Raw genomic sequence first — 12,362 nt, forward strand, 5'->3', positions numbered from 1 at the left:
AGACTGGCTTACCTTTGTACCTGTATCTCCAGCCTCTCTGAGGTCCTAGCACAAAGGCACTTACAAATAAACACATGTCACTAGTTTTATTTTGAGACAGCTTAAGTATGAAGAGAGAATGGAAGACTAGAACCTAGTCATTGAATAAACCTTAGAGAGCTCTTCTGGGCTTAAGCTGTTATGCTTTAATGCCTAGTTCATTAAAGTCCCCAAATTATCACCTGATGTAGCCCCAACACATTGGTCCAATGGTAGGAAACTTAGCAGTGTACAGTCTCATGTAAATACATAATGGCACTACAGTGGATTTGGGGTTTGTGATATCTCTTCGGGTGACAGCCTCCGAGATAGCGCTAACATTTTACATGCTGAAATCCTAAATTCTGAAGTAGTCTACCTGCCATCTGAGCTTCAGTGATTACTGGTCTGGATGCAGTAAATTGCTTTAAAATGTAGTGTCTTTGCCTTGAGACTCCCATTGTCAGATATGGTTCATTGACTTGTTAGTTTCTGTGAGCAGTCTGTGGAAGGCAGAGGACAAGGCCAGGAAAGTCAGTGTACATTCCGTTTTTTATAGCTATTGTGCCTCCTTAGTAGCCTTTTAAGCTTCTTTACAAGCCTGTAATAGTGGTGAGTGTATTGGCCCCTGCTCACTTCCTTTCCCTAAGTGTTCTGGGCCCTGGGTTCCCTCTGGCCTCACACGGACTTGAACAGTCCCAGCTGTGGGGGCAGTGTCCACCCAGGACACATCACTTACTCTCTGAGGTCATCCTTCCAGCCTTTCCTTGACCTGCCTTGATCCTAAGCCTTCATCAGACTGCTCCGCGTCTGCACTGCCCTTGCTTCTTATCTCTCTTTTTTCCCTTCAGGTGTCTCTCCTTCCCTTCTCACTGGCAGCAGTCCCCTTCACCTCAGAAGTGGGCTTTAGATCTGCTCTGCCAGCAGCTTGCTAACCTCTGTGTAGCTCTCTCAAGCAGGTAGATACCATTTTGCTAAGTGCATGTTGCTTCCACTGCATTTCTGGTCCTCACCCTCTGAATGCTCCTCAGCTCTTTGCTGTTGTGTCCTACAGTTTTAGCTCAAAAGTACTGCTGAATGGTCACCATAGGATCTCATGTACAGCATTTACTGGTGTGTTTTACTGTGCTTCTGGAATGGAATACACATCTACAGTTAAGGAAGAATGGGACCATTTTATATTTTATAAAAAGAGAAACTTTGCTAAGTGTTTGTTTCACCATCCTTCTGTGTTACACCTAATAGTTTAGAGTCAAAGAAGCCCTGACATTTCTGATGGTGCTTTTCAGACCCTGAAGGAATTTTCCCAATTCTCCATTGCTCCACCCCTACATCCCAATGGGAATTTGTGCTTGACTCATGGCACTATTGCATAAATGCCTGGTTATTCTTAAAATTTTTTCCCCTTCACTCAGGAATGTCACCATAGAATCATAATTTTCAAAGTCAAAGTGGCTTCCATCCCCATTTTCTTAGTGATTATAAGCCCTATTTGGGGCATTGTTCATTTTCAGTTATTCATGCAATACCTTTTCCCACTGATTTTGATAATGTTGAAGGATTGGTTATGAAAATATTTTCATTAGAAATCTGGTTAATATTTTCACTTCTCATTGTTTCCATTTGACATTTGTTCCTCTCTCCTTGCCCAGTGTTTTCAGAAACCTGGCTTCCAGTAAAGGGGGTAGGGTTGGGGTTATTTCTATCTTATTTCCATTCCTTAACTATCACACATTTGGGATAATGAATTTTTAGTTTTACTGTGTTTGCTGTTCTAATAGCAGTAACACACAGAAGTTACTGACTGCATAATTGTTTAGGTAGGCATTATAAAAAGTTCAGGAGTTGTCTTTTTTTAAAGCTAAATAATCAGACAAATTATTCAGACTTCTAATAAACCTTCGATTTTTCATAATAGAACACTTAACCAAGAAGTTCATTACACTTAAAAACTGTCTTGTAAAAAATGTTTAGAAAATTGATGTCGTCTTCTTCTTTTAACCAGGACCTGGAGTTGCTGGCTACCTTACTGCAGGGGCATCAGCAACAGTATTATCTAGCATGCCACCTCCAGTAGACCATGAAGCGGGCGATCTTGGCTAAGAGACTTGAACTATTCATGAATTACAATAAATGCAGAAAGGCTGGTGATGAGAACCACATTCCTCCATCTGATACATTGAAGCAAACTCCTAACTGCCTTTCTGCTTGTTTCATGACAGTGTTATTCCTTTTTCTATAAATATATTTTTATTTAGGAGAAAAGTCAGTGATTCTAATTGTATCACGTTGTAACATAAAGAAAGCACTCTGTGGATCAACCTAAATGGGTACACAAGAATATTTTTTCTCTTGTTGTACAAAAGCACATTTCGTTCCTTTGTATCTGTTTACAAGACTGTGAATCAAAAAGACAAAACTTTTTCCCAAGTTTTTATATTTTTTTTTAATTCGTAGCTGCGGTGTTGAGCTGCAGGCTACAGGAATTGGGCTGACTCACTTGTCCCCAGAAATGGGTCTTTCCTCCTGCACCGAGTCTGACGTGATCGTCCTTCTCTTCATCTAGCATCATTAGGTTCTGTCCCTGTACCAGTTCACTCATGTCCTTGATCATTAACATTATGTTCCTGAGAGCTCACAGTAGACGTGTTCGTGTGTACCTGGCTTTACCAAATTGTTGAACGAGAATGAGCTTATGCGAAAAAAGATGCAAAACAAAAACCAGCCCTGCCATCAACACGTGATGTAAGAGCCTGGTGGGATTGTGAAATGTTCCCTATGTTACCCTGCATAGAAAGCTTTCTATATTGAATGTACATTATACAGATCATTCAGATGTGTACATAAAATTTTAAAAATAAAGGGAATTGACTGCCTTGTTGATGAGACAGATGCGTTCTTGTTTAATCTTTTCCTTTAAGTGCCAGTACTTACAAACCGGTTTTTAGTGGCACTATCCTAAATGGAATAGTGGCAACATATGACATTTGCCTCAGACCTAGCACTTCCTATGTAAAAAGGTATACTTAATGTTGTTGTTTTGTGTTAGTTGTGTCTGACTCTTAGTGACCCCAGTGAGGTTTTTTTGGCAAAGATCCTGGAGTGGTTGGCCATTTCCTCCTCCAGGATCCCCATTTTACAGTTGAGGAAACTGAAGGTTAAGTGACTTGCCCAGGGTCACACAGCTAGTAAATGTATGAAGCTGAATTTGAACGCAGGTCCTCCTGACTCCAGGCCCAGCACTCTATCCACTGTGCCACCTACCAGCCTAACTTTTGAACTCAGACTTCAGAGCCATCATCAGGTTGTGTTTATCAACCATATCTAACACCTGCAAGCACTGAAGGATATGAACTGATGTCTTTTATTACAATATTCAAGGACTTCTGAAGTTTGACGAGTGGTTATCCTGCAATATTCAGATATGCTTTGTCTTGCCAGTATTTTGGAAGAACAACTCTGTCCACATGGAACATCTACAGTGTAATCAAGTACCAGATGGAAACCAGTTTTTTAGACCAGACACAACCTACCGTAGAACAGGGAGCTCTCGTCTCCAAGTACCCTTTGAAAACTGTTTAGTGAAAGTTGAATAACTAGCAGAGAGTTCACAGGGCATTGATGCACTTCAGGGACAATGTGATTTAATGTCAGAAGGCACTTAATCCAAAGGCTGGCTCCTGAAGTCAGGAAACCACCTTCCTCCCTCCAGCCCTCTCCTGTTTTCCACCAGACCTTACTTTTAAATTAAAAGCCAGTTGTGGATGCACTAAGACAAAATATTGTAACTTAGAATAAAGGATTGCCTACAAGAGACCTAAATTTCATTCAGCCATTTTCATAACGTTTTCCGTAGTTGGCAAGATATTGTCACATGTGATATCTGACGATGTAAATAACTGCTCTATGTGGAAAGAAATCACCAAAGAAGACGGTAGCAAAGAGCTGGCCTTTGAGGCAGGTTCCTGGACTCAAGTTTTATCTCTAGGGCAAACCATGTTATGCCAGGTAAAGTTATTTAACTTCTCAGGTCCCCATACAACTCTGAGCAGCCTCCACTAACTACAGGGGCAGAGAAAGTCCTCTCCAGGAGCTCCTGAGACCAATGAAATCACGAGACTGATTTAAAAAAAAATAAAAACATTTAACCAAGACTGTTGTAGCATTGGAAATTGAAAGGATGGTGCTTGTCAAGCGTAACATTTTTTTTAAATCACCAAATGTAATGTCTGGCAACCATGAGACTATAAAGATGTTTAATCTTGTTTAGAGGCAGATTTTTCTGTAATTATGGTTGTTAACACAAGCCCATGTCTGAGAAACTCAGGCATGTTTCTAGGGAAAACTTGGGGAATGCTGGGAAAAGCACTGAATTGAGAAAACAAGGGGACATGAATCACAGCGTAGGTCCTGCTGCTAACCACCTGCATGACCTTGGCCCAGTCTGGGCTTCACTTTCCTCATCTATAAAAGAGGGATTTGAACTGTATGATCTCTAAAGTGATATACTTCCGGTCTGGACATCTCCTATGTCCTTATACTTCAGTGTATAAGCATGAAAGCATAATCCACTTGCCTTTTCCCCCACTGCTAACTTATTAAGGGCAGAGACAATAGTTGGGAGGGGTTTTTGCCCCCATTTTTATATCCTCAGTACCTAGTACATTGTGATTAAGAGGCAATTAATATTTGAATAATGCTTTTAAATTTTGAAGGCAGATAAGATGCCAAGTTTTTCCAGTTACATGAGGTATTAGCTACAGTTCTGAGCCCAGAACTACATAACTCCCTGGGAACACCATGATGCCCGCGACAATTAAACATAAAACTTTAGGGTATGTTAGACCTAAATAATCTTTATATGGTGAGAACATGGGCCTTTGCCATGGTATAAATGCCAGTAGAGACTGCTAGCTTTATTCCTTCCCCATCCCTCAACTGTTCCTGGTGTCCTGAGGCATATTGGAATCTTAACACTGTTGGCATCACCTCTCACTAGTTAGTCAGCAGGGAGCCTGGTAAAAGATAGAAAAGGGTATATCTACTCCCAGTTTCCAAGAAGTTTAGCTGGAGATGCTCATTAGGGTTGGGTGGAACTACCCTGAGGAAAGGAGGAAGTGAATGGAATTGAGCCACCCTCATTCAGCCAAGGTGTGAGGAGCATCTTCCCTTAAAGAGCCAATCCCAAAGCCTTGACAGCTTCTTAAGTGGCTTTCTGTGTTGAAATTGTAGCATGTTGGCATGTCTTCTTAGTTTGGAGCTGGCAAAGAATCTGAAGAAATCTAGATGAGAGCAAGGAAATACAAATTCTGATGTCAGAAACCTTGGGTTGGATGTATGAACCAAAAAGTATTATTGTTGAAAAGCCACTGGATTGAGCCTGCCAGAAGTAAACTCCAAACTTTGTTTCTAGGCTGCAGAGCACATGAAGATAATGAAATTAAGACTATTTTTCTCATTTACATTTTGACCTTGAAGTTAGTCATTTCAATCAGTCAATAAACTAGCACCTCCTATGTTCCAAACACTGTGCTGAGAGCTGGAGATGAAAAAGACAGTCCATGCCCTCAATGAGTTCCCAGTCTTAACAGGGAAGACAAGTATACACAAAGCAAGTTATATACAGGATAAATAGGAAGTAATTAGCAGAGGGGAAGCATGGGAATTAAGAGGGCTTGCAAAAGGGTTCCTGTAGAAGGTGAGATTTTAATTAGGACTTAAAGGAAGCCTAGGAGGTCAGTAGTTGGAGTGGAGCAGGAAAAGTGTTCCAGGGATGGGGGCAGCCAGAAAGAATGCCCAGTCAAGAGATGAGGTGTCTTATTCCTGGAGCTATCAGGGGGTCAGTGTCACCAGATCGAAGAGTGTTAGTATGTGTTAGTAACATGTTATTACATGGTTAGGGTGTAAGAAGACTAGAAAGGTAGAAGGGACTGGGTTATGAATGGCTTTGAATGCCAAGCAGAACATTTTGTATTTAATCATAGAGATGACAGGGAGCCACTGGACTTTTGAGTAGGGGAGTGAGATGATTCAACCTGAACTTTAGGAAAATCACTTTGGAGGCTGAATGGATTGGAGTCGGGAGAGACTTTAGGCAGGCTGACTCATCAGCAGCTGTTGCAGCAGTCATAAGTATGAGGTGATAAGGGCCTGCACCAGGGGTGTATGGCATCAGCCAAGGACAGAAGGGGGCATGTTAAAGAGATGTTGCAAAGGTGAGATCAACAGCCTGGGTATGGGGGCTGAGAGAGAGTGAGGAGTTCAGGGTGACTCCTAGGTTGTGAGCTAGAGGGACAGGGAGGAGGGTGTTGCCTTCTACAGTAAGAGGAAAGGTAAGGAAAGAGGGGGTCAGGGAAAAAGATTTCTGTTTTGGACATGTTGAGTATATTATGTCTGCTGGTCTGAAAGGCAGTTAGAGGTGTGAGATGGGAAGTTAGCAGACACTTTGGGGCAGGATAAGTAGATTTGAAAATCAGCACGGATGTGCAGTGAGTAGAGCACCAGCCCTGTAGCAGGGAGGACCTGAGTTCAAATTTGGCCTCAGACACGACACACTTAACTAGCTGTGTGACTTTGGGCAAGTCACTTAACCCCAATTGCCCCACCTTCCCCACTCCAAGAAAATCATCGAGAAGGTAACTAAGTCCATGGCTCACTAAGTGAAGTAGCATAGAGGGAGAAGGCAGCCCAGGACAGAACCTTGAGGGACACTGGTGGTTACAGAACGTGATCTGGATGAAGATCCAGCATGGGAGTCGGAGAAATGCTCAGATAGGTAGGAAAACTGGAAGAGAGCGGTGTCCCGAAAACTTAGAGAGAAAAGAGTATCAAGGAGGAGAAGGTGATAATGTCAAAATCTGCAGAGGTCAAGGAGAATGAGGGTTGAGAAAAGTTCACTGGATTTGGCAACTAAGATCATTGGTAACTTTGGAGAGATCCATTTCACTGGGATGATAGGGTCAGGAGCCAAATTGCAAGAGGTTAAAAAGTAAGAAAAAGTGGAGACACCTATTGTAAACAGCTTTTTCTAGGAGTGTAGCTTCAAAGGGAGAAGAGAAATAGGATGATAATTAGCAGGGTGGAAAATCAAGTATGGGGTGGTTTTTGTTTTTTGGTTTTTTTTAGCATGAGGGAGCCATAGGCATGTTTGTAGGCAGTAGGGAAGGAGCCAGTAGAGAGGGAGAAATTAAAGAGAAGTGAAAGAGTACGGATGCCAAAGTGGGCAATCTGTTGGAGGAGATGAGAGAACAGGCTCTTTGAACAAGTAGAAGGATTATCTGTGGTAAAGAGTAAGGCCACTTTACCATGTGAGAGAGGAGTGAAAGAGGAGGGAGCGACAGAAGGCACTTGAGTGATAGGTGATAAGGAATAGGAGAGAAGAGGGAATTCGTAGCCAATGGCCTCAATTTTTTCTGTAAAATGGAGGCCAGGTTCTCAGCTGAGAGAGTCAGAGGAGGGGTAGCCATGGGAGCTTTGAGGAGGAATGAAAAGGTTTGGAAGAGCCATTGTGGAGGGTGGGATAGTGAATTGATAAGGGAGGGATAAGAGGATTGCCTAGGAGCAATGAGGAAATATCCAAGAAGTTTTTTGTCATCTTGTGAATCCAAAGCAAAGATACCAGGCAAGTTTACAACTGACCACCAGTGTAAATTTTATAAAGCTGGCATAAGATTTGCAAATAGTAATATTTTGGCAAGGAGATCAACTTTTCCATAGCCCCAAGCATTTATTTTTCAGAATAATTATCTAGAATTGTTTCCTGCCTGAACCACATGAGAGATTCAAGGAGTAAGTCTCAAAAACTTAATTCCAAATTTCCTTGCTATTAAATTCGGGCTTTTCTTTAGAAAATTAATGCCTGGATGGGAAGCAGAAAATCAGGTTCCCACATAACTGCTGCTGCAAAATCCTGAAGTTTGCACCAGACTAAATAAAGATCAAGAAATCTAACATGCCTACAGGCAATAGGAAAGGGAGCCACATGACAGTGAAGCCAAACTTTAGCCCAAGGTAACTTCCCCACACTACTAGTGATGAGACATGGGTAGCCCAAAAGCAAAAGACTTTAGACCTAGTAATCATCCCGGACTCCTCTTTATCTCTCCCTGGCCTCCCCTCCCACCCCCCCAGTATCCAGGCTGTAGCCAAGGCCTGTGGATTTCACCTCGGCAGCATTCCTTGCCAATTTCACCCCCCCCCCCAGCATCTCTCTAATATGCTCCCTCCTGTTCTCTGACACTCCCCCACCCTCATCACCTCATGCCTGGACTTTTGCAATTGTTGCTAAGAGGGGTTTACCTGCCTCAAGTCTCTTCCCCACTTCAATCCATCTTCAAGGGAGATGAGTGAATTTTTTTCTTTTCATTTTTTAGTTGGGGTGTGTGTGGGGGGTGGGGGAGTAGTCATAGGGGAAGTGTGCATTAGCAGTAGTGATGAAAATAATAGGACCATTGTTACATTTTTTTTAACTATCCAGAAGAAAATATAAAGTACAGACAGGACAGTTTTAAGAATACCTCATAGAAATATACATTTTTGTATATATGTGTATGTGTACATATAAGCACATACATGTATATATACATGTGCACACGTATGTATTTAAAAGCAAGCAGCATGAAATGAAGGTGCACATTTTTGTGTAGAATGTGTCTGTGAGCATATGTTCTGTTTTGTATTTGGAAATGCTCTTTTATGGTATTCAGGTTCAGAATTTTAAAATGTTCTTAAGATTATGGAGAACCAAAGCCCAAGTTATGGAGGAGGAAGCAGGCAAATTTTCAAATGACCCAAAACTGGGAAGGATAACTAATACACTGGATCATGGTCAGCATCTAAAAGGCTCTTGAGCCTTGGGCTGAACTGACTTAAGATGAAATTCTATAAGAGTGAATGTAAATTCTTCCTCTTGGATACAAAAAAAAAAATCAGCTTTACCATTATAAAATAGAGGCGGCAGGATTAAACAGGAGTCAGCAGTGTTCATGGAACAGCCAAAAAAAAGGAATGTGCTCTTGGGCTGTGTTAAACTAGAAATAAGGAGTTGCTAGCCCCATGCACTCTGCCCTCCTCAGAGCTCCTGGGGAGAATGGGAGCATGAGTTGATAAGGAGATATAATAGGACTGTCTAGCAAAAGTGAGACAACATCCAAGATGTTTTTATGTCACTTTGTGAATACAAAGCAAAATTGAGTTTCGGGCAGCACATTTAATGAAGGACATTGATAAGATGGACTGTCCAGAGGAGGATAGCTGAGATAGCGAAGGGCTTTGAGTCCATGTGATATGGAGATCTGTAGAAGGGCCTGGGAATGGTCATCCTGGAGAACAGAAGATGGTCGCTGTCTCCAGATATTTGAAGAACCAACATATGGAGAAGGGTTTCTCTTGTCAAAGGGCAGAACTGGAAGCAAGATGGAAATTTGCCAAATGGCTAATCTAAGCTTAATGCAAATAAAAAATAAAAAAATTCCTCATTTGAGGTGTCCTTGGAGGTCTCATGCAGAGGCTAGACAACCATTTAACAGATGTGACAACAGAGATTCCCTATTTTGTATGATTTGGACTAGATGGCAGCTGAATTCCCTTAACAACTCTCAAATTCTGTAAATTATCGGCGACTGGGAAAAGAACGTGGTTTGCGACCATGAGTTTGGGTTTTTTTGGGGGGAAGGGATAGGGGGAATATGTGGAGAGGGGTTGCTAAATGATGCAGGAGTTTTGTTCATAGCTTCCCTGGACATATCAGTGTCACCAAGGGGAGGAGAAAGCAAAAAGATCAGGGCTGTATCAGCTGGAAAACCAAGAGTAACAAAGACCTTAAACTGGGGGAATAAATCTTGGTATGGCAGAATAACTAGTAGCATGAGTCAGTCAGCATTTTTAAAATGCTTCTACACACTGTGCTAATCACTGGGGAGATTCAGGGATTCCAGGGCAAAAGCTTTTTAGGATCCTCAGGGATCTTAAAGACTAATGGGAACAACATGTCCTTGTATAAATACGTTCAAGACACAAAGCAGACGCAAGGTGACCTGGTACCCTAGGGGAATAGCAGACTGGGCCAGGAAAGGCCTACTGTAGGAAGTGGAGCTTGAACTGGGTCTTGAAGGAAACCACGGATAGCAAGAGAGGAGGGAAGGCATCATGGGTAATGGAGGTCAGCCAGTGCTGTCCAGGCAGGAGCCAGATGCTAGAATTATGTGCTGCTCCCCATAAACACAATAACTCAACCACAGAGTTCACGGAGGGAAGTTATGAGTAAGAAGATTGGAAAGGTGGGAAAAGGCCAAGATGTAAAGGGCTTTAAATGTCAAAGGAGGTTTGTTGTTTTTTAATACTAAGTTACTAGTACTTGAGTGGAGAGATGACTGGTAGATGTACTATGGTGTACTATGGTGGGGAAGAACATTGAGAGAGGGAAAGCATTCCATGCGTGGGAGACTATGGTGAAGAGACACATACCTGGAAAAATATTCATTGCTCATGGTCAAACTGACTCAATATAAAAGACACTACTTAATTATTTGGTGGCATGCCAAACTACCAAAAAGCACAGAGTTAGAAAAAAAAAATTCATTTAGAGGAATATAAGAACAAGAATCTCAAGTAATTAAAAAAAAAAAGTGGTAAGAAAGATCTTGCAGACAACCTCTACTACAAACCAATGATTTTCAAAACTATTTCATACTGGTTTGGAAAAATAGGTCAATCAATGGAACAGATTAGGTACATAATATACCGAAGCAAACAAACTTAGCCTAGTGTTGATAAACCCAAAGATCCCAGGTACTAGGGTAAGGACTCACTCTTTGATAAAAACTGTTAGGAAAACTAGACACCCATCCAGTAGAAATTAGGTTTAGACCAACACTTCACACCGTATATCAAGATAAACTTCAAGTGGACATGTGGTCTAGATATAAAATAAAAAGGTCAGGTCAGAAACAAATTAGAGGAGCAAGATAGAGATTACCTTTCATAATTATGGATAAGGGAGGCAGGCATTCATAACCAAACAAAGGATAGAGGATTGCTGAAGAAAAACTGCACAATTTTTAGTTGTTTTTTTTGTTTGTTTTTTGGGGGGGGCAGGACAATTGGGGTTAAGTGACTTGCCCAAGGTCACACAGCTAATAATTGTGTCAAGTGTCTGTCTGAGGCCGGGTTTGATCAGGTCTTCCTGACTCCAGGGCAGGTGCTCTACTCACTGCCCCACCTAGCTGCCCCCTACAATTTTTATTATATGAAGTTGGGTTGTTTTTTTTTTTTTTTGGCTTGTTTATTTTTTCACAAATCCAATTCAGCCAAACACCGGAGAGATGCTGGTAGCCTGGGGGCAAAAACCTCTTTACAGCAATTATCCTTGATAAGTGTCTCATTTCCAAGATATATAGGGAACTGATTCAAATCTTTAGGAATAATAACCATTCCCCCAATTGATAAAGGATCAAAGAATATGAACAGGCAGTTTTTTAAGGAAGAAATCTAAGCAATCAATAGCCATATGAAAAAAATGCTCCAGATCACTACTTACTAGACAAATGAAAATTAAAGTGGTTACACCTCACACATACCAGATTGGAAAAGTTAACAAAACAGGAAAATAACGAATGTTGTAAAGCTGGGGAAAATGGACGTTAGTTAATGCACTATTACTGGAACTGTGAATTGATCGAGCCATTCTGGAAAGTAATTTGGAATTATACCCCAAAAGTTACTAAATTTGTACCCCCAGCAATACCATTACTGAGCCTAGACCCCCCAAAGATATAAAGGGAAAAAAAGATCTTACATGTACAAAAATATTTATACTATCTCTTTTGTAGTATTAAAGAACTGGAAAGTAAGAGGGTGTCAGTCAGGAGTGGTTGAACAAGTTATGGCATATTGTGATGGAATTCTGTTGTCCTGTAAGAAATGGTGAAGGGAATGGCCTCAGTAAAACTTGGAAAGACTTGTATGAATTGATGCAAAGTGAAGTGAGCAGAACCAGGAGAGCAGTTTATACAATAACAACATTGTAAAAAAAATATTGAAAGACTTGAACTCTGATTAGCGCAGTGATCCACCTTGATTCCAAAGGACTGATGATGAAGAATGATATCCACCACTTGACAGAGCTGATACATTTTTTTTAACATGGCCAATATGGGATTTTGTTTGATAAGACTATGCATATTTATTAGGAGTGTTTTTTTTCTTCCTTTCAATGCAAGGGAAGAGAGAGAAAATAAATATTTGTTCATTGGAAAAATGCAATTTAATTTTAAAAATTAAAATAACTTATTTTAAAAATCAAAATAACACCTACAGAACATCTCATTTAAAAGTCTAATATGTAG

General features: G+C 41.0%; 1 protein-coding gene across 2 annotated transcripts in view; it reads left to right on the forward strand.

Moving 5' to 3' along the window:
• The window catches only part of DNAJC13 (DnaJ heat shock protein family (Hsp40) member C13), a 123,042-nt gene extending 120,136 nt beyond the window's left edge, over positions 1 to 2,906 (forward strand). For both annotated transcript variants that reach the window (XM_036758915.1, XM_036758916.1), the window contains one exon: positions 2,024 to 2,906. In XM_036758915.1, the coding sequence (XP_036614810.1) occupies positions 2,024 to 2,121 (98 nt within the window). In that variant the 3' untranslated portion in view covers positions 2,122 to 2,906. The remainder of the gene's footprint in view (positions 1 to 2,023) is intronic.
• Positions 2,907 to 12,362: the final 9,456 nt, after the last annotated feature.

The sequence above is a fragment of the Trichosurus vulpecula genome, chromosome 5 (genome assembly GCF_011100635.1).
Source record: "Trichosurus vulpecula isolate mTriVul1 chromosome 5, mTriVul1.pri, whole genome shotgun sequence".
NCBI lineage: Eukaryota > Metazoa > Chordata > Mammalia > Diprotodontia > Phalangeridae > Trichosurus > Trichosurus vulpecula.